The sequence below is a fragment of the Myotis myotis genome, unplaced genomic scaffold (genome assembly GCF_014108235.1).
Source record: "Myotis myotis isolate mMyoMyo1 unplaced genomic scaffold, mMyoMyo1.p scaffold_m19_p_14, whole genome shotgun sequence".
Classification (NCBI taxonomy): Eukaryota; Metazoa; Chordata; class Mammalia; order Chiroptera; family Vespertilionidae; genus Myotis; species Myotis myotis.
The window spans coordinates 9134999-9160734 of NW_023416318.1; the positions used below are offsets into that span (position 1 = coordinate 9134999).

General features: G+C 43.4%; 2 protein-coding genes across 11 annotated transcripts in view; one reads left to right on the forward strand and one right to left on the reverse strand.

Moving 5' to 3' along the window:
* GCFC2 (GC-rich sequence DNA-binding factor 2) overlaps positions 1–25736 on the forward strand; it is a 57910-nt gene that overhangs the window by 30088 nt on the left and 2086 nt on the right. For 2 of the 10 annotated variants that reach the window (XM_036333994.1, XM_036333995.1), the window contains 2 exons: positions 1771–1895; positions 2761–4294. The exons of 1 other annotated variant lie outside the window; for it this stretch is intronic. In XM_036333994.1, the coding sequence (XP_036189887.1) occupies positions 1771–1895; positions 2761–2878 (243 nt within the window). In that variant the 3' untranslated portion in view covers positions 2879–4294. Of the gene's footprint in view, positions 1–1770; positions 1896–2760; positions 4295–11605; positions 12113–14584; positions 14961–16152; positions 16893–17513; positions 17744–20601; positions 23500–25736 lie in introns of those variants that run through there. 7 more of the 10 variants (XR_004971766.1, XR_004971767.1, XR_004971768.1 and 4 more) reach the window with 7 other exon arrangements.
* MRPL19 (mitochondrial ribosomal protein L19) lies at positions 5048–14418 on the reverse strand. Its single transcript, XM_036334010.1, has 6 exons — positions 14277–14418; positions 13970–14087; positions 10649–10767; positions 10315–10449; positions 7925–8106; positions 5048–7787 (listed from the first exon to the last, which is right to left on the reverse strand). The coding sequence occupies exons 1-6, from the start codon at positions 14377–14379 to the stop codon at positions 7653–7655; spliced, it is 792 nt and encodes a 263-aa protein (XP_036189903.1). The 5' UTR covers positions 14380–14418; the 3' UTR covers positions 5048–7652.

Below are 25736 nucleotides of genomic sequence, written 5' to 3' on the forward strand. Positions count from 1 at the left end.
CCTCTGCGGGGTGATTGATGGGGGGAGAGGGGGCTCTGCAACCAATCGTCCCACAGAGGGAGGCCCAGGCCACCAGCCGGGGGTGATTGATGGGGTAAAGGGCTCTGCAATTGCCCCAAAGAGGGAGACCCAGGCCACCCTCTGTGGAGTGATCAATTGGTGGGCTCCGGGGAACCAGGGTGGGAGGTGGGGGGCCAACATCATGCAGCCCTTCTTGATGATTTTTCTCCCAGAGAACAAAATCCAGTAGGGGCCTATAGGGCAAGGAGCCCCTCTCCCTGTCTCCTCCCTCTTAACAGCTGCACCCAGACTAGTTATCAGCGGAGGCCCCGCTGCTCTTCTTGGGAGCGCTGGTGGAAGACGATGGTGATAGCAGTCGAGGCAGGATCCCAGGCAGCCTGGAGTACCTCATCCCTGAGCCCCCGCTTATCAGTGCCAGGCCAAGGTGGGGAGTGGAAAAGTCCTCAGGGGCGATTGGGGCCCACAGCCGCCGCTTGCACCCGCTGACAACGCTGAGCAATCAGGCCAGTGCTGGGCACCGGCAGTGGGTGCAGGTGGCAGCTCTGGCACTGGCTGCAGGTGCGAGTGGGGCCGGCGCTGGCAGCAGGTGTGAGAGGCGGCTGCTGACCCCAATTGCCCCTCAGGAGGACGGGGAGGTGGAGAAGCCCTGAGGGCAGATTGGGGCCCATGCCAGGCGCCGGCAGCAGGTGGGAGCAGGGCTGGCACTGGTAGCAGGTGCAAGCGCTGGCAGGGCTGTGGTGCGTGGGAGCAAAGAATTTTCAGTAACCACCAGAGGCTCACCCCGATAACAACCAGCACCCCACCTTGGTCTGGTGCCCCTGCTCACTTGCTCCACCATCCCACTGCTGTTAATGCCCACCATGTCCCACGTGCACCACCTGGTGGTCAGTCCACATTATAGTGACCAGTTGTCCTGCTGTTCGGTCTATTTGCATATTATGATTTTATATATATAGATAAGGAAGAAAGGCTGCATGCAAGGGGGAAAGGGGGAGGGATGGCTTCAGTGTCTGTGGTCCAGGATCCTGGAAGTCCGATAACAAGGTAGTTAATTTTCTGTGATGTTAGCAACAGATCCACCTGTTCCTGGGACCTTAGAATGGTCAGCCTTCCTGAGGCAAACTACCAGAGGGGGTCAGGGTCCAAGCATAGCAACCAAATGAAAGTGTCTCCTGTCCTTTATCTGTTCTCAAAATGTATTCTTTTCTGAGTAATGGAACCATCGAGCCCAGGTGTCTCTCTCCGTTTACAGCCCTGCTTTCTTCTTGTAGCACGGCCCAATTTCCCAGGGTCTGTAGGAAAACCTCTTCCTTATAGTTAGTAAGGTGAATAATCATTAAACAACTGTGGTCCTGTTCTTATTGTGTGCCCTTCCCCCATCGCTAGATCACCCAATATCTTAGTGAAATAATACTAAATGTGTTTTATAGCTGTGTAAACTAAAAGTGTTATGTGTGGGCATTTCTAGTGTTTAGTTGTAGTGTTTTGTACAGATTTAATGGCTCAGGAATACAGAGTATAGGAAGTATTACAAGTACCACTAGAAGGTATTCGTAAAGAGTAGTCTATTTTAACCTCTTAGTATTAAAATATAATTGCTTAAAAAGTGTATAACCCCTTGACAAAGAAAGGAAAAATTCTCAAAATTTACCTGCATGATCATTATGAAGATTAACTGGCACCATGTTAGCAGAAGTTCTTAGATGATAACTGTCATTATTAAAACCAACCATGTGTTTTGATTAACAGATAGCAGCATATTTACCAGAAAAATGGTTTGGAAATTCTGCTATGAGAACATCTATTTCCCAGCTAGAAAACTTTATCCAGTTTTTATTGCAGTCTGCACATAAACTATCTAGAAGTGAATTCAGGTAATGCATATTTAATTGTACCTCCATAAGCATAGCTCAAGGATTCTATTATATTCTCAGCAGTTTTTAGAAAGACTTATACTTTTACAAACCTGTTGAGACTATTGCTGTAGAATCAGTAGGTATTTTTATGTGCAACCTTTGGAATCACTATTTTATACTCACACCTCATGCATCTATATAGTTAATATTTTTAAATGTAAATCTCTTCCAAAATAAGCACTTCCAGAAAACTATAGCACAGGGGAACTTAGGATTAAAAATGTAAATTTAAAAAAAATGTAAATCAAAAGTTTTTAATTAAGCATGTTTTTTTTAATATGTTTTTTAATTTTCCTGGCCATTTTTAAAGTCTCAACACTTTTTAAGTACAGGTCTGCAGTTTGCAGCCTGGTGTTTACCCACAGTAGCCAGATCTCTGTTTTGCATATCTTACTCATAACATTGGATGTTTGGGGCTTAAGAACAATAGTGATCTAGTGAACCACGTCTCCGAAACTAGAAAGCCCAGACCTGTGTTGTGGCTTTAGATGATGCCTGTGGGGTAAATACTCCCACTGAGGCTCCCACCAAACTAGCCCATAGAAGCTGGTAGCAGCATACCACAACTCAGATTTCTGATGACAGATCTGCTCTGTGCTTTTCTGGATTTGACATTCACATTAAAATGTGCCAGAATACAATACACAAAATAGTATGAATTTATAAGTATGTGGAGAAAGTAGTAGCATCTGAATGTATAATGCTATTTTAGATACTGGTTTAAGGTAAAGTTTTGTTTCAGATAAACAAATGATGATTCACTGTGCTCTCCTACATTGCATTTTTAAGGGGGAAATGCGTTGTGGTTTTTTTTGTTTTTCAGGGATGAAGTCAAAGAAATAATTCTTATTCTGGTGAAAATAAGAGCTTTAAATCAAGCAGAATCGTTCATAGAAGAGTATCACCTAGACCATCTTAAACCAGTAATTAACCAAGTTTGAGTAAACTTTATAGGGAAGTACTAACGTAGATTTAGTACAGTCACACTCTGCTCCTTTGCTGGGGGCGAAAAAAGCTGGTGCTTCTTTATTCCTAGTAATGGAGTCAAGGATTTGAAAACAAAACAAAGCACGGGTTTCATCCCTTCACTCCCTGTTTCAGGAAAGGCTGCCCTCCTGATTCTGTGGAAATGAAGCACATGGGCAGTTAAGAGTTTAACATACGTATTTCCCTTTGATTCTTGTGGCAGCTTTTCCAATTTAAGGGAGAAGTTGGCGAGACCTTGCTTGTAGCTGCTTTGACTTTAGCGAGTCTTCTGTCCTGGTCCACAAAAATGCCTTTTAGTTCTCTTCAATTTAATTATTTAAAAGTGTAAATCAAAAGCTTTATTTACAAATCAGTTTAAATGGAAATCTTAATTGGAATGAATGAATGATTTGTTAAGTATTAACTGATTACGGCTTTTTAAGGCTTTGATAATTAATGATTATCAAATTGTCCTTCAGAAATATATACCAATGTATTGTACCAACACAAATGCAAGAGAGGCCAATGAATCCCCCAGCAATCATTTTTTAACTGCAAATTTAATAGGTGAAAATATCTTATTTGAATTATGTGTTTGGGCTATTACAGAGTGAATACTTATTTTTTGGCCATTTGTAATTCTTTTTGACATGTTCATTCATTGTTTTCCTATGGATTTATGAGAGCTTCATATATTTAAAGATAATGTTTTGCATGTCCTGTGTCAGTTGCCATTTTTCATTTAATTTTGTGTATATTTTGGTATAATAAGACATTACTTGTTGGGTAGTTTTTGTCGTAAAAAGCCAATTTAGATAAGAAATAGGTATTTTAAGTATCAGACCATGTAATTCATTTTCTGGATAAAATATTTGTATAATTAAGAAAGTCTGAGGCAAGGGTTAGAGTTGAATCTTTTTCAAAGTAGAGATTACTAATATTTCTTAAATCTATTTGTAAAATAATTCAGTGGCAACCCTAAAGATTATCAGGAAAAAAATGGATTTTTTTGTAGGATTTCAGCATTTGACCTCTGACACTGTCACCCCTAACTTCGAAGCTGCATATATTTTAATGGATTAATGTGTTTTTTAAGTTTATTTTATTACACAAATTATACAGGAATAGAATCTCATCTAAAAGATTCAAACCATTGCTGAAAAGCATTTAGCATTCCCACACAATTATTGTTCCCCGAGGTAATTGCTGTTTTCATTTCGGTGTTACTCAGTGTTACTCTTTCAGACCTTTTCTCTTTTTACAAGAGCAAGAGTGTGTGTGTGTGTGTGTGTAGCTGTGTTGTTTACATAAATGACAGTATTTTATTGCTCTATTGCATATGAAATTTGTAAAATTTTTTACTCTTTAAGTAATACACATTTGGAAACTTCCCTCTGACTTTGCATTTTTATTGATGTGTTGGATGTGTTCTGATATTTTTAGCTTGGGCAGAGAAAGTTCGCTTGCTTTTCATAAATTGGAAATAAATTTTTATAAAAATAAAATTTAAAAAGACATACATTGCCCTGGCTGGGTGGCTCAGTTGGTTGGAGCATCGTCCTGTACACCAAAAGGTTGTGGGTACAGTTCCTGGTACAGGCACATACCTAGGTTGCAGGTTTAATCCCCAGTCGGGGCATGTACAGTAGGCAACCAATTGATATTTCTCTCACACAATCAATCTCTCTCTCTCTCTCTCTCTCTCTCTCTCTCTCTCTCTCTGTCTCTCTCTCTCAAAATCAATAAAAACATATCCTCAGATGAGGATTTAAAAAAAAAAAAAAAAGGAAGACATATACTGAGTCTAATCGGGCAGAAAAAGATATTTCAAGCAAATGGTCACACAAAGTCCTAACTGGTTTGGCTCAGTGGATAGAGCGTCGGCCTGCGGACTGAAGGGGTATGTACCTTGGTTTCGGGCACATCCCCAGTAGGTGGTGTGCAGGAGGCAGTTGATCGATGTTTCTCTCTCATCGATGTTTTTAACTCTATCCCTCTCCTTTCCTCTCAGTAAAAAATAAAATATACATTTTTTTTAAAAATGGTCACACAAAAAAGCAGGAGTAGCTATACTTGTATCAGACTAAATGAACTTTAAAAATGATAAAAGAGACAAAAAAGGTCATTCTGTAATGATAAAGGGGTCCATCCATCAAGAAGATATAATTGTAAATATTTATGCACTCAAAGCAACTAAACATTTAAAATTACCAGCTAAAAGGAGAAATAAACAGCAATATAATAAAAGTTGAGAACTTAGTACCCAACTCTCAACAACAGATGGATCATTCAGACAAAGAATGACAGTGGATTTGAACATTAGAGACCATGTGGAGCTAATAGACATATACAAAACATTCCATCCAACAACAGCAGAATACTGTTTGTAGTATTTTCTTATTTAGAGGAGAATAAAACACTTTTGTGGCTCTTACAAGGCCACAAAATATAGAACTCTTATAACTCAATAGCAAAATAACAAGCAATCCAATTTAAAAATGGGCAAAGGACATTAATAGATTCCAAGTAAGATATAGGAATGGACAACAGGTACATGAAAATGTGCTGAACATCACTAATCCTCAGGAAAATGCAAATCAAAATCACAGTATCACCTTATGCATGTGAGAATGGCTCTCCTTCAAAGGGCATAACAAATGCAAGCAAAGATGCAGAGAAAAGGGAACCCTCTTGCACTGCTGGTGGGACTGCAAATTGTTATAGCCACTATGGAAAAACAGTATGGAGAAGCCTCAGAAAATTGAAAATAGAACTAACACATGATCTAGCATTTCCACTTCAAGGTATATATCTTGAAGGATTATAACAATTATTTACAGCCGCCAAGACATGGAAACAACCTAAGTGTCCATCAACAGATAAAGAAGTCATGACACACAACACACACGGTAGGCTATTAAAAAGTAAATCCTATGTTTTTAAATTTTTCATCTTTTAAAATAAATGCAAGGCTCCTATTTTAAAACATGACTCTCACTTCCTTAAATTCTTTACTGGTATAAACGCTCTAAAAATGTCATTTTTCATGTGCACTGAGATAAGCAAAAAAGCTAGAAAGTTACTCTCGACTGTACTCATACTCTAGTATAATCTGAAGACAATTATGCTTCATAATGACAAGCAGAAAACTACATTTACTGTCTGTATCTTTTCCAAGATTTTTCTTATGATAGAATTCCAAAGTGCAGTTTCACCCAAGTGAAACAATTTGTAAAATATGTGCTATGGTTGCCTAGTTTCAATAAAGGGGAAGTAAACTGGAATTCTTTCCTCAAGTCCAGTCCTGAGCCTAAGCAAAGAGCCCAAGAAAAAAAAGAAAATGACACCGCCCTTCAGTGGGGCCTCACTCACCTGTGCCTCTTCCCCATGTCAGGGTCACTCTTCCTCCTGACATCCCTGGCGTTCGCACCCATATTCTCCGTATTCATAGTGGATACTTTCGAGTAGGGAGGGGCCGGATATGTTGATTTTTACATCGCTAAAATGCATTTCCCTCAAGTATATGACAGCTCAACAGAGTATGGTAGGAAAAGTAAAATTTGTTTCTTGCTCTGTAGGACATCACCAGTTTTTTAAAGCTCTTTTTGTCACCCATCACCTCTTTGGCTTTAAAAGCATTTCTAAGGAAAGGAGGAGCTACTCAGTGCAGAAGGCCCTTAGGTGTCCAATGGGCACATCTAGGCTAGCACTTCTCTCAAATTTCCCTTGATTCAAGTTCCACTTTTTTAGCCAGGATCTTGGCTCAGTGGTTCTTTCTCTAAATTTTCCTTCTCTTAGCTCAGTTTGGTGAGTCTAACTCTCTCAGTCCAATTCCTCAGCTGCCTGCTCATTCAGGGCTCTGGAGTCTGCTTTTAGTAGACTTCACCCCACAGGGGGATGGGAAGCTCTGGAAGCATTGTAAGCACTTAAGACAAGGACCGATTTAGGTTGTAGAAACTGATTCGGGTCTTATCCAAGGGTAATAGACATGGAGACCTGTGAGGCCGGAGCCCCTATAGCCGTGGTCTCCTGGCCTGGCTGTGGGCACTGGTTCAGGGGGACTTGTGAGAGGGGAGGACAGAGATTGGGAGACCCAGGGAGTTGGAGTTAGATACCTTCTCTCCCACCCTCTTCTCTATCCCAGTGCCTCCCGAGGTGACTATGTCCTGCCACCTGTCCTGCCCCGCCGCTGGCCTTTGCTCCTGCTCCGTCTCACTTCACTGGAAGGGCTGGGTACTAGGTGAGTGGGAATGGGGACTCTGATGACTCCGAACAAGGAGACACATTCTACCTGTGTTGCCCTGGCACTACTGAGTGGAGGTGTAGGGTGGGCTGTGCCTGCCTGATGGGGCAGATCCCACTGTCAGGGCTGTTACCTACTTCCTTGTTCAGATTTCAGGCTTACATTAGGGGATTCTATAATACTTTGACTCTATTGTAGCTCTGCCTCCAGTAACAGAATAGACACCAGACCACTTGGCATGTACATTTCTCTTTTTAAAGTAATAAACTGATGTGCTAATTTTATTTTTTTTATAACAGTACTCATATAATGAATAGTTGATTTAATGATATGTCCTTATATATGAAATTAAACTGGTCTCTAAAAAAATACTCTGAGAGTCAGTACATCTTCTGCAAGGAGCTAAATACATGTTTAGATCACGACTTTTTTGATGCTTCAATTTCATCCCATATTGCAGCTTCAATTTTTGAAGTATCATATTCCCTCATTATATCAAACTCAAGTTATGGCTGACTCCACTTCTGAGTTTCTCTCATTTGCTCTTCAATTAAATAAAGATCAAATCTGATTCCTTTAATATTAAACTTTGGGCGCTCCCAGCGTTTGGACCAGGGCCTCGGCTTCATCTTTACTTTCAGCTAAGGAGGATATATTTTAAAAAAAAAAAAAAAGGAATAAATTAGGCTGATAGTCACAAGCAAAATTCTTCGAAAAGTTTTCATTAAGATGGCTCATATTATACTTGAACTTCCAGTTCCAAATGTACAACTCATACCTGATTAATAGGAACTTCTTGGCCAGAATCATGCAGTACTGGCTTCATATTAACATCAAAAGTGCTGTACTCAGGAAGGGCATCTCGTAAGTACAGCAAGCTGTCATCCAGCCGCTTCTCTAATTTGACCACCTGGATCTCCTGGATTCTAGGATTGTAAAGTTCAAAGCAAATCTCAACACCTACGGAGAGAAGAAAACATTCTTACAACCTACAGCCAGATCCCTGCAGGAGCCTCCCACTATAGTGAAAGCTTTGTCGTAAAGGAACTCACGCAGGGTTTTTGCATGTAGGAAATGTAGCATAAATTTGAATCTTTAAAATGAAGATGGTTGAAAGAAATAGAAATAAAGTAAAATCTATATAGATTAAAAATAAGAAAATATGAATTAGAATGATAAAGTCAAAAGAATGTCTTCTATACATATTCTGAGTCAACATCTCCAATTCTGATAGCATTAACTTAGTTGGAGAAAAGTTGAGTAAATTCTTCACCATCATGTGGTTTATTTCCCAATTACTTAAATAAAGTTCTATCTTCTACATTAAAAACAACAGGATTAATGATGAGGGGAAAAAAGTACATTTTTAAGTTGTAACTGGTTTAGAAGCCCTCTTGAGGATGGCCTAGGTGTTTAACACTCTGGAGCCTTCCACAGGAAGCAAGCTAAGAACAGCCTTGAGTGTTTCCAAGAGGCTACAAGTGATAGCTGAAAATGCAGCATCTGTATCATCAAATGCTTAAGGGCAAGAGTGTATTCTGAGCTCTCCTGAATAATCCCAAAATAAATATAAACAGTAAAATATATGATCTACACTAACATCTAGTGTTTAAGACCAGGATTTACTCCAGTATTTACTGTACAACTATTCTGGTTCAGGCACTGATTTGGGAGCTGTGCCCACAGCAAAACCCAAATAGCAAGAGCCTTCTCATAAAGCTTACATGTCAGTGGATGACAGACAATAAATAAGCCAACAAGGGAATGTCATGTAGTGAAAACAACACAGGCTGACGGCACTGTGACTGGGGAGGGGCAACTTCAAACAGTACAGCCAGGCACAGCCTCTGAAGGGTGGCATTTAACACACAATGAAGGGCCAAGGAGGCTCCAGGCAGAACGAATGGGGAAGGCAAAGGCCCGGGTTTTAACAAATTTGCCATGTTTGAAAAGCCAGAAAAAGGCCCATTTGTCTGGAACACAGTAACTTGGTGAGGAAGGGATTAAACCAGCAACACTACACAGTTACAAGCAGGAGAAGGTGGTGGCAAGGATGAGAGTGGTAGCAAAGGAGATGGAAAAGTAGACAAAATTGAGATATACTTTTTGGGAGATTGAGCCATAAAAACCTGCTGATTGACTGGGTGTATGAAAGAGAATTAAAAACAGCTATTAAATTTTTGGTTTAAGTAAATGGATTTAAGTGAAGCCACTGGACTAGAAAGAACCACCAAAAAAAAAGGAGGATCGCTGGGGAAGGTCTAGGTGGCCGACAGCCACAATGTAAAGAATGACAAGAAGGAGCTAACACTTTTGAGCATTGTGTCCAGAACTTCACATACAACATCACAATCAACTGACTACAACTGAGAAGTGGAAACTATTATCTCAATTTTAAAACAGAAAAACCTAGTTCTGTCTGACTCACACCTGTGCTCATGTCTTTCTGTGACACGGTTTCTCCAAGCACAGGACCTGAATGGAGGCACCAGTTTCTGTAATCAATCAATTCCAGCTGAGTTCTTACATGCACAGCACCCCAGGTCATTAGAGGATAAAAGACAGCAGCTCCCCTTGTTCAGTTTCTTTGGAATTCAATACTTCGCTGCTGGAGATCATGAGGGACAAACATTAAGGATGAAACTTTACTGTTCCGCCACTGTGATTCGTCATCTGTCTAAACTATCACCACTTGTTCCTCTGCCTTATTAAGCAAATGGAATATTGCCTTTAAAGAAAGTTCTCTGGTTCTTATAAAACTGATCTTGTGGTGACTGTTGTAATAGAAAGCAAATTGGGACCATTCGCTTTAGGAGAAAGTAACTCATAGGATGTCATTATGTTTATAGTGTTCTCAAGGGTTATTTGCTCCTAAAATAACTGCTTTAGTCCCTTGTCTCCTCCTGTGATACTGCCATAGTCTGGGAAGTCTACTTCTAACAGTTGTTGACCTTATGACACAAGAAGCCTTCCAGAGAAAGCAAAGCACCAACTGCATTTAATCAGCAACCTCAATTTTCAGACCATTCTTAGTCCGCAGGGTCCTTGTCATCCCTCGGAGCCCCCTTGCAATTTCACGTTGCAGATGTCCTATCCCAGGAGCAGGAAACAAAAAGGAGTCCTGAGGTGACATTTTCCAGAAAATCCAAAGAATGGGAAGGAGCCTACCTTGTCCTTCAATAGTATTCCTGAGGATAAACGTCGCTCCAAGCCCTCTTCCTGACCTCTGGATGCAAATCCCCAGGAACTGGCTGGTTTTCCCACTGGCGTATGGATCGGCCGTAGTAACACGAAGAATGCTTCCTACGGATTCAAAAATGTAAGATGCAGAAATAAGCAACAGAATTTCTAGGTAACTTCAGAACTCCCTAAAGATTTTAGTATACTACTAGAAATAAGTACCTCATCTGGCCAAACCCAGGCATGTGAAAAACAATCCTCTCTATGCCAAGAAAACTGACCCTCCAGCCACTAATAACAACAGCACCCAGCTCTTACTGACCAACATAGAACTCTGGGATGTGGAGCACTTTCCTCCTTTCTAACATATCTTGTCTTTCTATTTGAAATTTCAGAGGATTTGTTCTTCCTCTTGGAGGAATGAATTCAGGACTCAAGAACCTGTAGGGGGACAAATAAAATAAAAGCAAACTTTAAAGACCATTAAAAAAGAATCTGCTGCTTTCTTAAAAAATAAATAAATAAATTAAGATTATGATTTTGAAGTGTTTTATTCTCTAAATAAGAAAAATCAGTCTTATTTATAAAATTGTTGTCAGTGCTTATGAAAATAGCTAATAATCCTGAGTACTCACCTGGCATTGTGTTAAAAGTTTTATTAAACATTTATAGCATAAATTAAACCTTACAACAGCCAGGTGGGCTTGGTGTCCTTACCTCCTTTTCACAGATGAAGAAAATGAAGCTTGGAGAAGATGAATAACCTTCTAATTATATTAGCTATAAACTTATCAAGTCAAGATTTAAATGTCTTGTCAGACTCCAAAGCCTGTGACCATAACCACAGGCCTCATGTTGAGTTGTATATGTTATAATAAATTATGTTGGAAAGGATATAAACATAGGAATCATCAATGGCAAGCTGACTTTAAAAATAATTTCCCTAGTCTCTTTAACTGATTCCAAGCTCATTATATTTAACCTACAGAAAGGTATGAATGGCATTGCAATGCAAATTCATCTCTCTCTCACTCATCTCAAGAATTAAACAAACAATATGGTTGAAGCCCTTGTGACCCCTCCCTCCCCCTAAATTACTATAGTGTAATTAACTAAATTTGGTGATGATTTTTCCTATGAATGTCTTCCCTTTTCTCAATTTCCTACTCTGAACATTTTCCAATCTACCAAAAGTTGAAAGAGTAATATAATGGATACCCAAATATACTTCACCTGGTTTCACCTACTGCCAACATTTTGCTGTATTTGCTTTATACAGGTATAATTCTTTTCTTGAACCATTTGAAAATGACAAGCAGCAAGCATTTCATCCCTCAATACTTCAGAAGGTGTCTGCTAAGAATAAGGACATTCTCCTACATTTATCACAATTCCTTTATGACACCTAAGAATTTCAGCATTAATTCAATAATCTAATATATAGGTCATATTTAAATGTACCTAATTGTCCTGGAAAAGGTCTCTTACAGCTGTTTTCTGCCCAATCTAAGCTACAATCAAGCTGCACACATTGTATCTGGCTGTTAGTCTCTTCCGTCTCTTAAACTAGAACTCTTCCCCATCTTTGGATTTTTATAACACTGACTTTTTAGAAGAGTCAAAGCCTATTGTCTTATATACCTTCCCTGGAATCTGGATTTGTTTCCTGTTTCCACATGACTAGACCAAGGTTAAATATTTTTGGTAAAAATATTACAGAGGTGATGATGTGATCTTATTTTTTTTTTAAATATATCTTATTGATTTTTTACAGAGAGGAAGGGAGAGAGATAGAGAGTTAGAAACATCGATGAGAGAGAAACATCAATCAGCTGCCTCCTGCACATCTCCCCACTGGGGATGTGTCCGCAACCCTTGACCGGAATCGAACCCGGGACCTTTCAGTCCGCAGGCCGACGCTCTATCCACTGAGCCAAACCTGTTTCGGCGATATGATCTTATTTTGCCACATCACCAGGCACATCATGTCAGCTTGTACAGCTATTGCGAAAGCTAGGTTTGACGGCTCTGTGAAAGTGGAGAATTCCTCCTATACATTTCTTATACTTTGCATACGCATGTATGCCTGGGAATATAAGAAAGCTATCATACTCTCAGTTCTTCTGCAGGTTGCTTTTTTTCACACATTCTGTGAGTTCATATTAGCTCTAGCTCATTCATTTTTCACTTCTGTATAATAGTCCACTATGGATGGATATCTAGGCTGCTTCTTAATTTTTGTTTGTTACAAACAATACTTTTGTGTGCATTCTTGTACATTTCTTGTACTTACTACTCTCTAAGTTTTATACTCTTGTGGGTCTAAAAGTATACACAACCCAGCCCTAGCTGGTTTGGCTCAGTGGATAGAGCATCAGCCTGCGGAATGAAGGGTCCCAGGTTCGGACAAGGGCACATGCCCTGGTTGTGGGCTCAATCCCCAGTAGAGGGGCGTGCAGGAGGCAGCCAATCAATGATTCTCTTTCACCACTGATGTTTCTCTCTCTCTCTCTCTCTCTCTCCTTTGCTCTCTGAAATCACTAAAAATATGTTTTTAAAAAATTAAAGTATACACAACCTTAAGCATACTAAATTGTTAAATATTTTTCCAAGGTAGTTATGCAATTTGCTTTTAATTTAACTGAATTACATTAAATGCTGCAATTTAGGGGAGATATTCCTTTTCCACCCTAAAAAAAAAAAAGTTGGCCCAGCCTGTGTGGCTCAGTGTTCAGCGCCAACCTGTGAACCAGGAGGTCACAGGTCAAGACACATGCCCTGGTTGTGGGCTTGATCCCCAGTGTGGGGCTTGCAGGAGACGGCCGATCAGTGATTCTCTCTCATCATTGATGTTCCCATCTTTCCCTCTCCTTCCCTTTATGAAATCAATAAAAACATTTTTTTAAAAAAGTTGTATAAGGAAATCTTTTCTTAATTTCTAGATTCCATAAATTCAACTTTTTTTCAACTCAGAACCACCGAGTATTTGAAATGTCAAACACACATACACGCACGCAGAGATAATAAGTCAGCAACCTAGACCCCTTTCAGAAAGCCTCTAATCACACACACCAAGCTCCCACCCGACCCCAAACCTGGCTTTTTAACTAGGTCGACAGGAACATTTGCAGAAACGTTTTCTGCAGATCCTAAGTCATCTAAATGTACATGTACCTCTAAAGCTACCACCATTCTTTTAAGTAAACCCTGTTTTAAAGAGCAAATTTCAAACCCAAATAGGCAGGAATTTTGACCACTGTACCCATTTGCCAGGAAACTGAAACACAGTGAGTGGAGAAGCTACAACACCGAGTCCTGGCTAACCCCTTTCTGCCCGGGCGAGGAGAGCGCGGCTCCTGGCCGTAAACGGGAAAATAGGACACGCTTCGGAGAGAAATGCCACATGCCGGTGGGGAGCGCTTCAAACCTGGGGAATGCCCAGCTGAAGCTCCGATTTACGGCTGCAGAGCAAGTCAGTCCCGGCTTGGAAGAAGCGAGGGAGACAAGCCTGAGCTGGGGGGACACAGGAGCTCGCGCACGTGCACCGGGAGCTCCGGCCCCGCTCGAGCCGAGCCCCGGAGCGAACGCAGGTGCAAGAGCGCAGACCCCACGAGCGGGAACCGCGCCCCGGTCCCGGCCTCACCGGGTTTCCGGGCGCGGGGGGCGGCGCTTGTCCACGATCACTGGCTTGGGGGGCGGCTTGAACGCGTCGGGCTGCGAAGGTCCAGTGCTCTGCTGCCGGCCCGGCCCCGCGCGGGCGCCTGCGGGGACACACACAGGGGTCACGACTGCGCCGGCCCGTCCGGAGCTCCCGGGACCCTGTCAGCACCCCCAGCTCCCGTTCCCACGAGGGCCCTCCGCCAAGGTCGCCCCAGACCTCACGTCTCGCCTACCCCCGCCTGGCCCTGCACTCCTTGTGCGCCCCGGCCCTCAAGCCTCACTCCACTTACAGCAAGCGACGGAGGTCGGCGCAGGGCGCAGCGCCCTGGCGGCTCCAACGCTCCGGGCTAGACCCATGGCTACTCCACAGCCTCCCGCCATGGAGGCCGCCATGCCTGCTGGCACAGGTAGAGACTACAACTCCCAGCAACCAGTGCGCGATCGTGGCCTTCTACGGCCCTATGGCAGCTACTAAGGGACAAAATAGACGTGTGGTGTGTGTTTTTTTTGTAAAGTTCCTAAAAACTACATCTGGTACCATCAAATATCTTGAGAATCCGTATTTTTTCTTATTCTGCCATCTACAACTTTAATCTAGGTCACCATCATTTCTCCCCAGGATCACTGCTAACCGCTGCAACTGCCTTCTCCTGGCTCTTCCTGCCTCTGCTTCCCTCCAAGCCCTGCCAGTCCTCCACATAGAGAGCTAGAAGGACAGTATAGAATGCATCCCGAGCCCTTGTCTCTTCCCAGTTTAACGCTCTCCATGGGATGAAAATCAAGTTCTCAAAAAGTAGCCAACCTCCGCAGCCTCCCCCACACTCGCCGTTGCCATCCTGCAGATGCACGAACTCTGACATCAGCCCGAGAAGAAGGCCATGTTTTGAGGACAGAATTCAAGGTACTATGAGGAGATAAAAACAGTCACTACATACACATGTACTGATGTGGACATTCAGTGAGAAGATACTGATTCAAAAATGAAACAGTATTACACACACACACACACACACACTAACAGTATTACATACTGTTATATAAAAATAAGCTGAATGGCCCTGGCCCAGTGGCTTGGTTGGTTGGAGCATCATCCCATACGCCAAAAGGGTGCGGGTTCGATTCCCATTCAGGGCGTGTACGGGAGGCAACCAATCAATGTTTCTCACGTCAATGTTTCTCTCTCCCTCTCAAAAAAAAAAAAAAAATCAACTAAAAACAAAAAACATATCCGTGGGTGAGAATTTAACAAAAATCTACTTACCTTAAAAAAAATCTGCTTTCCCTGACAAAGGAAATTTTTGGTAAAGAGTATCAATGAGGAGTTAAACCTTTCCTTTACCTTTGTGAGCGTTTTGTTACAAAATACACCAAACAAGAAATTGAAATAAAGGAATATAACCAGTTGTTACCCCTTCCCTTGACGGGAAATGAAACAACCATGAGAATGAAGAACAAAATGCAAGCAGTTACATCAGAAAGAATCCCTCAATCTGTGTCCTCTGCCTCTTAAGGAAGAAAAGAACAATTTTCAACAGAAAGGCAGAGGTCCACCAGGTGGCACCACTGGCCCACTGCACAGCTCTTCTGGGGTTTCTAATGCCCCGATGCTCTGCTCTGTTCAGACACGTCTCTACTAGCACAGGATGAACAGTGGTCCCTGAAAGTGTAGTCTTCAGCACCTGCCATTTGCCTCTGTTAGAACTGGAAGGTCTATTTATATTTTGTTGATGGGAGAGTTCTCCCATTCTCCACCCCCACCCCCATTGGAAAAATATAGTTATCATTACACTATGCAAATTTAACAAAGCACTTTGGACTCCAGAGAGATCTTAGGACACTCGATACCAGTGAGCAGGCAGTGATATGTCTGTGGACAATCGATGATTAATTCCCAATGGCACAGAGGCCAAGAGCTGTGAGGGGGGCAGAGAAGGGCCACAATATTCTGGGATTAAATTTCCACTCTTCCTAGGGAATTAGTGGCAGTGCTGATGGTGCTGGGGCTCCGAACAGAAACAGAGTGAAATCTAGATAAAACTATATTTTTTACATGGATTTCAGGAATGAAATTTCTCCCCGAAACACGGACAGGTCTTGTTTTCTTAATGCTGCACAGCAATACTAATTAATGGAAAAGAACCTGGAACATCTGTGCTTATTCATCAGGAGATGGCCACATGACTCCCTTGTTTCCTGAATGAGGTCTGGAAAAAGAATTACAGATGTGGAAGGAAACAACATACTAGTTGAAAACTATAAGCAACAAGAGGTCACTGTGGGTTGACTGCAAGTAAACAAAGAACAGACATAAAGGATCACACTCCACTCACACTTTCTGCTTCAGCTGGGATCCCTGCTGAGCAGAATGTGTTGCCTGAGGAAATAAGGCTTCCATGGGAGCCCTAGGAGATTCTCTGAAAGATACTGAAGTCCTCGAATAACGTTATATTGTTCAATGTCGTTTGGTTATCATGTTTAATGAGTTGCTGTAGGAACTTGACTCTTGTTTGCATCAGTTGTCCTGTGATGAAACTGGTCCTGTTGTACATCACTTCACTTAGAGTCCAGGACTTACCGAAGATGTTAAGTGAGGACTTGGAGAGTATAGCAATCTTTTCCTTCATGGTTTCTGGACTTTGTGCCTTCTCAAGGACTCCTCATACCCAGAGTTTTCAAGTAGTCTTCTCATACTTACATAAATACCCTCATCCTGTGTGATTTTCATCTTTTCTCGTGTTAGTTTTCTCTCCCTTGGTAGGGTGCCCAAAAAAATGGGATATTTCCCTCCTGTAGCCTAGCAGCCCTTCTGATTCTCAGGGACTCTGAAGTTGGCAGAAGCTCTCAACTTCACTGGAGCAGGGTATTTGGTGACGTCATATGCCAGCCGTGGGCAAACTACGGCCCGCGGGCCAAATCCGGTCTGTTTGAAATGAATAAAACTAAAAAAAAAAAAAAAAAAGACCGTGCCCTTTTATGTAATGATGTTTACTTTGAATTTATATTAGTTCACACAAACACTCTATCCATGCTTTTGTTCCGGCCCTCAGGTCCAGTTTAAGAACCCATTGCGGCCCTCGAGTCAAAAAGTTTGCCCACCCCTGTCATATGCCAACCAGGGGCCAATGCTATAATGCCCAGACTCTGGTGATGGGGGATATGGGTGGAGGAATAGAGGCAGAGAGGCGTGGCTGAGGCCAGCTGGCATGGGATTTAGCACCCTAAAGAGGCATTGGAGTGGGCAGAGAGTGGCTGCTGAGGACCCACTTTTAGAAAGACCTCAGATGCCCACTTCATGTTGGGTCAAAGTGGCCGCTGCCTCTGTCTCCCGGAATGATACCCGTCATGGAGGGTAAGGCGGGTTTGAAGACTTCCACTCTAGAGCGGAAGACAATGAACCTTGCCTTGTCAGTGCCCACCGTGTGGGTGTCCAGCCTTTCCCTACACCTGTGAGCCCACGCGAGACAAGAGCTGAATCTTCCCTGTTCCTGTTCCCTCCGGGATACCAGCAACACCTGTTACTTCCCCAGGTGTGGCCAGCGGGCCCTGACTCTGGCCCTGTCCACGGTGCTGGAGATGCTCATCACACACTGGCCTCTCACAAAAACCCTTGCTCGACACTGAGCCAGGAGGCAGCCCGCGGATGAAGCCACGGTTGGGCAGGCCAGGCTTCCTGCGTGTCCTTAACTGGCCCTGTGTGAGATTGGGCACCACCGAGGAGCAGCTCTTGTTCGGAGGACGCACACGGTGCCACATCAAGGTAAGCGCAGGAGGGAGACCCGCGGGCTGCTGTGTGGCTGCTCCCCTGCTCCTGGTGCTTCCCCTTGGTCCTTTTTGCCGTTATGACCTGGAAACCCACCACCCTCTCTATGTAAAACACTCCCATCTTCCACTGCGCTAGGGAGTATGTAATTCTACCACGGAGTATTTGCTCTATCTCTTTTCTCATTCCTACAGTCCTGCACAAGATTCTTGTGTAGCATGTGTCCACCACAGACCTCAGGAGAGCCGGCTTCGCTCACGTCCCAAAGGACAGCCTTGCTTCGCCCTCCCTGCCCCACGCACCCACCCACTCTCTGTCTTTCTTGCTCACCTCACGCCACTTCTTAGGATGCATGTCTCCCCCCGGGCCTGAGAATCCTCTCTGGAACATGGTGCTTCTCTCTTGTTTCTTCAGCTGCACTGGCATGGCGAAGCTCGGGCCAGAGTTGCTCATGTAACTGGATCTTTGGAATAAACTAAGAATGCCGCTTCCTGCCTTGTTCAGGGAAGGAGATGGGCAATTTTGGCAAAAGACAAAGGAAGTGTAGGCAGAGTCGATGGGGAAAGACCAGGAGAGAGTGGTCGCATAGAAGCCAAGGGAAGGAAGAATGACGAGAAGGAGGACGTTCCCTGTGCTTAGAAAAGGCGACTCCCCGGCAGAGATGAAGAAAAAGTGGACATTTCAAGGTGCCTGCCCACTCTGGGTTTCTAAGTGGAGCGCTGTTTACCAAGGTGCCGGCAGGGTGGAGGGAGGGGACAAGAGTAACAATGGAGCATGCCCAGTAGAGAAGAGTATTTTTTTTTATTGTTGATACTATAACATATGTCCTCATTCCCACTTCCACCCAACCCTCAACCCCCCTTCCCTCTGGCCATGGCCACCCTGTTGCCTGTGTCTATGAGCTATGCCTATGTGATCTTTGGCTCCTCCATTCACCTTCTTTCATCCAGATCCCGCTTCCTCCCTTGCCTCAAGAGGAGTATTTTATCATTGACATTTTTTACAATTGCTGGTGCATGATGATAATAGAAAGCAGACCAACATTTAGTTAGGTGTATTCTTGTTTTTAAATTCTTTACCAACAGGGCACTCTCTGATTGCTTGCACCCAATCTCATTTCCATCACTCCCGTGGTACACCACTGAAATGGAGGAACCTATTGGGAATATTGCATTTTCCCAATAGGGATGTGTTTGGGACAGGCAGAGAGAGGACCAGAACTAGAAAGAAGGAGAACTCTAAAATTACCTACATAATAAAGCAAGTTATTGATTCTTAAAGCATGCCTAAAGAGAGGCTCATGTCTGACCTAAAAAAAAAATCTGAAAAATCAGTAATATTTAGGAAGAGAACACCTAGAAATGTGGTCATGTAAACCCTCTCCATCACCCCAAACTTTGGGAGAAGCCCTGTGGATAGGCTTGAGGTAGGGGTAGACGGCAAATCATGGAAATGGGGCAGAGGAAAGAGTCCTGCATGGGGCATAAACACAGTGATATTAAAAATTCTTGGAGAGCCCTGACCGGTTTGGCTCAGTGGATAGAGTGTCGGCCTGCAGACTGAAAGGTCCCAGGTTCGATTCTGGCCAAGGGCATGTACCTTGGTTGCAGGCACATCCCCAGTAGGAGGTGTGCAAGAGGCAGCTGATCGATGTTTCTAACTTTCTATCCCTCTCTCTTCTTCTCTGTGAAAAATCAATAAAATATATTTTTAAAAAATTCTTGGAGATTTGGGACTCAGAGACAAAGAGACCATGAGGAATCTGCGGGAATCTTGGAGAGGGCACCCGACTTCGCACAGCGTAGTGTGCAGGACAGAGCCTTGTGAGTGTCCGTGTGAGGAGGTAGAGGGCCATAGGTTCCCTCCTGGCTTCAGTGTAGTAAGAGGGTGAGGCAAATGGGCCCGGAGCGGGGAGAGGACAATGAAAGGAGGCATGGAGCAGGCAGCCCTGCCTGGCCTCTAGGCCTTATGTCATGGTGCTGGGTCCTTGAGGCTGGAAATTGTAGACCCGACAAAGGGACCTGAGCTGGAAGACTAACAGTGATACAGTGTGTCTTTGGCTGGTGGGTCCTGTCGGACGAATTTCTCAAGAACTAAATCTGGCAGATAGAGCAGTAAAAAACAATTTGAGATTTCCATTTCAAACATTACTCACAGTGTGCCTTTAACAAAAGTGAATTGCATGGATTAAAAGAAAAATAGACATTACGGGAAGTGAAAAGTGATGAAGGGGGGGGGGGGCGGGAGGACATAGAGTCTCAAATTTACATAATTTAGTGGTGAATAGGGTTGGGCCCAAATAAGTCCTGGGGTAATTACTGTGGGAACCCACACCAAGCACTTAGTGAGACCTGCTGGTGTCACACATGCTGAGAACTGGAAATAAACAATCGAATAACACCAGTCCTCAGCCTCCAGGAGGTTCTGTTATAGAGCATAGATTTCTGAAAGGGAGTGAATCCCACCTTTCTCTTGCTTCTCTACCAATGATTTCCCGACAATCCTTCAAGATTCGGTCAAATCTTACTTGCTCTATGAAACCCTATCCAAGAACTCCACGAAGAAAAATTAGTCCTGGCCGGTAGCTCAGTTAGTTGGAGCATAGACCCAATACACCAAGGTTGTGGGCTCAATCACCAGTTAGGGCATATCCAAGAAGCAACCAATGAATGCATACACCAGTGGAACAATGAATCAATGTTGTTGTTTGTCCTCTCCCTTTCTTTCTCTGTAAAAAAATATATATTTTTTAAATTACCTCTTTTTCCTGTTTGCTCTTAGAGCATTGTTTTAAATCTGTATTCTGTTTGTGTTTGATTGCTACTATCTATTTCTATGTTTGTTCTCATCAGTAGACTGTGAAGAAGAGAAACATTTTGTGTTGTTTGGATTTAAATCTGTTGGATGGTGACGTTTACTGCGATGTGCACATTGACTCACGAATGGGTGGTGTAAACAGTAGATGACAAGCAGTATATTCTAAAACGGGAGACGAAGAGGAAACCATTTAAGTGATCCACACAGCATAAAGATGAGTAATGTTTCATAAAATGTGTTTCCCTTATCTATGTGGGTGTTCTGAGTCACAGTGTAAAATGTTCTTAGTGAGGATTATTTTTTTAAAAATATCAAACACTGGAAACTCAGTTATGGGTAGACACTAGGAAGAAAACCAAACCCAGAGGTTCTGAAGCTTTCAGACCACAGCAGACCTATACCCCACACAGAGAACAGTAGGTGAATTTACACATGTTCATAGCTTCAGTGAGCAAATAAAATAACTACCACGTCATCTACGTTATGGCAGAGATCACAAACTAATACCCCAGAGATATTTTGGGTTTGGTTCCAGACCACTGGCTGCATCTCTTGACAAGTTCCTCCCAGCCACAGTGATGGTCTGGAGAGCCACAAATGCAGCCTTTTATTTGATGCTCCTCTGCCTGTAATAATGTCCATAAATGTCATAAAGGGGGTATCACAATAAAGCAAATCATAATCTTTTTGCTTGTGGAGGGTCTGGTCTTCAATTCATAAAAAATGCAACATTTGTGAAATGCAGTAAGACAAGGAATTGGCTAACCCTGGGTGGGGTCCTCAAGGCCCCAGAAGCCAAAACGTCAGAACACAGAGCAAAAGGCTTGGTTAATACACATGGCCATACAGAGACGGGGCAGGCCTGATGGGGGCCATGGGCTGGATTGCCAATGAATGGGCTAAGAAAACAAAGGCAATGTCGAGTATCTAAGGTGTGAGTATCGTGAAAAATAAAGGCTTTGTAGTGAATGTACTACTCCATGAAGCTTCTGTGATCCTTGCCAGTAAACAGTGAGGAAAGAAATAGTAATTTATGCCAGTAAGAAACAACCTATGCCCGCTTACATTTAAGAAAGACCTTTCCCTATTCTGCTGATATAATCCGTTCATTCTGTCCCTGTAAGGCCCAGACCATGATCACTCCCTCTCCTGCTCGTTCTTATCTTTACTTAGAAGGGTAATAGCCAGAGAACTTGGAATTCTAAAGTAGCTATCAACTTGATTATAGCTTCGCAAGCCCTCTAGTAAAATATCAGTGTGATCTTTCATCTCTTCATTCTAACCAAAGCTAAATTAAAGTTTTGAAGCTCATAACCTAATCATAGTGTTGGGAATTCCTCGAGGGCACAGATAGTTATTTCCCTCACATGCTACTTCCTGCCTCACATCCTTTCACTGTCTGTGTGTTGCAGTCAGGAGAAAACCCCACGTCCTGTCTGTGGCCCTGCGCCATCCGGATCTGCGCTTGCCCTCGCCTGCTGCTCTGGGTGCATCTCTTGACAAGTTCCTCCTTCTCAGTAGCCACAGTGATGGTCCGGAGAGCCACAAATGCGGCCTTTTATTTGATGCTCCTCTGCCTGCAATAATGTCCATCTCACTCCTCATTCTTGAGGTCTTACCCGTCTCATCTAAATCTTATCCATCTCCTCTGCAAGTCTTTCTCATAGCTGCCTCTTCTCTTCCTTCACAACTTGCTTCGGTACAATTATCATTGTAATACCCTTTTATTTATTTATTTTTTATTGATTTTAGAGAGGATAGGAGAGGGAGAGAGAGAGAGAGAAACATCAATGATGAGAATCATTGATCAGCTGCCTCCTGCATACCCCCTACTGGGGACCAAGCTTGCATGTGACCTCCTAGTTCATAGGTCAACACTAAACCACTGAGCCACACTGGCTGGGCTGTAATACCCTTCTAATGTGTCCGTCTTCCATTAGGTCCCAGGTCCTAGAGGGCTAAGGATCTGGTATACGGTAGTCACTCAATAAATATTCACTGAGTGAATGAATAAATGAGTGAAAGAATGAGTGAGTGAGCAAAAGCAAATGCCTAGCAGCTTGAGGAGCAAGGAGAAGCCTGGGTGCAGGGTAGGCGTGATCCCTGTGCTGTGGGTACGGGGGTCACTCCCAGTGGCTTTTAAATCCTCCTTCACATCTGAGAGATTATGAAGCAGCAGCTCGGAGAAAAGTGTGTCATGCGGACGCTGGGAGAGAATTCTCAGGGAGGGAGGGAATGAGAGAGAACTTTAGGGCACTTAAAGGATGATCCAAAGGGTACATATGGGGGTGAGCCAGGCCCCCCCATGATGCTCTGTGACTGCATGAGACACACAGTCCTTACTTAGTGTGATCTGACTACAATCCTAATACACCCTTTAGACACTCTCCTCAGCAGCAACCTCTTGTCACAGTTGCTTCACTGTCACCCAAGCACCAGTTGATGGCTTTCCTAATATGCATAATCGCTCCATTATTCTGGATATTATGCGCAAGGGAGGAGTATCCACACAGTGGGCAGATTTAGTGTCCCTCCTTTTTTCTGTTTTATTTTCAATATGTTCTATATTCTATACTATGTGTGTGCTCACTGGGCAACAGAATAAGAAGTGACGCACAGTTCACACTCAGCTCTCCTTTTCACTGCGAGCTCTTTGTGTAGCGTTGCCTGGACAGCTGTAGGGTGGTGTCAAGCACGTGGGCTCCAGAGCGATGGTGCTGGGGTTTATATGTTGTGCTTTGTGACCCTGGGCATCTCACTTACCTTCTCTGAGCCTCGATTTTCTCACGTAAAAAATGGGGATAATAAGAGCACCCATCTCCTATAGTTGTTATGAAGAATTAATAAGCAAATAGATATACAAAGCTCAGAATGGCGTCTGCAGCATAGTAAGTAACAAGAGTAAATGCTAGCTATCATTACAATTTGTATCTGAAGTTAAGATGTTTCCCCCAGTCCACTGGAGCCCGCCCACTCCCCACCCCCCCCCCCCCCCGCCCCAAAGAAAACATAGTGAACCTAATTGGACACAAAATGTTAACAAAACTGTTTGCATTATTGTAGTCATTTACAAGACAGTTTAGAAGGATTTTTATTCAAAACTAGAGGCCCGGTGCACCAATTCATGCACAGGTGGGGTCTGGCCAGCCTGCCCTGATAGATTGGGGCCAATCAGCTTGGCCGGCTGGTGGGAGGGGACGTGGGAGGTTGGCTGGCCGCCCCGCCCCCTGGTCAAACTCCCAGTCAAACTCTTGGTTGAGAGGACAATTAGCATATTAGCTTTTTATTATATAGGATAATAAAAATAGCCCTGGCCGGTGGCTCTGCTGGTTGGAGCATTGTTCTGTACACCAAAAAGTTGCAGGTTTGATCCCCGGTCAGCGTTTGTACAGAAGGCAGCTGACAGATCTCTCTCTCTCTCTCTCTCTGTTCATTCCCCTTCTTCTAAAGATCATAGAAACATATCCTTGGAGAACCAAGATGGCGGCATAGGTTAACGCCGGAGTTTGCTGCTTTGAACAACTACTTCAAAAGTGAAACCAAAAAACGGAAGGGACATTACCCAGAACCACAGGAACGCTGGCTGAGTGTAAGTCCTACAACTAGGAGGAAAGAGAAACGCATACGGACACTCAGAGGAGGCGCAGTGCTGAAGTCAAATTCTGAGGTGCGGAGTGCGCGGAGCGGGCTGGCGGTGGAGGGCGCGGTTGGCGTTTTCAATCGGGAGGGAGTCGCAGACCCTGAGCTCCAGATCCGGGCGAGTCTTTAGGGACCCAGACTCAAACGGGAGAAGCGGGACTGTCTGGCTTCGGTCAGAGCGAGTGCAGCTTTCTCTCTGAGCTTTGCAGCGGGTGCTGGGACTCAGAAAGGTAGAGCCCCTGGGGACAGGACTGAGAGCCGCCATAACTGCGCTCTCCGGCCCACCCTGTTGATCCTGTGCGACCCGCCCCGCCCAAGCCCTGCACACAGGCATTTGCCGGATAGCCTCAGGCAAAGGCTAGATTAGCACCTCCCTAGAGGACAGAAGTTCTCTCACTCTGACACAGCTGATTCTCATAGCCACTTGGCCTGGAGGTCAAACCCTCCCTGGAATTAGCTACAACAATCAAGATTCAACTATAAGACTGCGAACAAAGACCACTAGGGGGTGCACCAAGGAAGCATAACAAAATGCGGAGACAAAGAAACAGGACAAAATTGTCAATGGAAGATATAGAGTTCAGAACCACACTTTTAAGGTCTCTCAAGAACTGTTTAGAAGCCGCCGATAAACTTAATGAGATCTACAAGAAAACTAATGAGACCCTCGATCTTATATTGGGGAACCAACTAGAAATTAAGCATACACGGACTGAAATAACGAATATTATACAGACTCCCGACAGCAGACCAGAGGAGCGCAAGAATCAAGTCAATGATTTGAAATGCGAGGAAGCAAAAAACACCCAACCGGAAAAGCAAAATGAAAAAAGAATCCAAAAATGCGAGGATAGTGTAAGGAGCCTCTGGGACAGCTTCAAGCGTACCAACATCAGAATTATAGGGGTGCCAGAAGATGAGAGAGAGCAAGATATTGAAAACCTATTTGAAGAAATAATGACAGAAAACTTCCCCCACCTGGTGAAAGAAATGGACTTACAGGTCCAAGAAGCGTGGAGAACTCCAAACAAAAGGAATCCAAAGAGGACCACACCAAGACACATCATAATTAAAATGCCAAGAGCAAAATATAAAGAGAGAATCTTAAAAACAGCAAGAGAAAGAAACTCAGTTACCTACAAGGGAATACCCATACGACTGTCAGCTGATTTCTCAACAGAAACTTTGCAGGCCAGAAGGGAGTGGCAAGAAATATTCAAAGTGATGAATACCAAGAACCTACAACCAAGATTACTTTATCCAGCAAAGCTATCATTCAGAATTGAAGGTCAGATAAAGAGCTTCACAGATAAGGAAAAGCTAAAGGAGTTCATCACCACCAAACCAGGATTATATGAAATGCTGAAAGGTATCCTTTAAGAAGAGGAAGAGGAAGAAAAAGGTAAAGATACAAATTATGAACAACAAATATGCATCTATCAACAAGTGAATCTAAGAATCAAGTGAATAAATAATCTGATGAACAGAATGAACTGTTGATTATAATAGAATCAGGGACATAGAGAGGGAATGG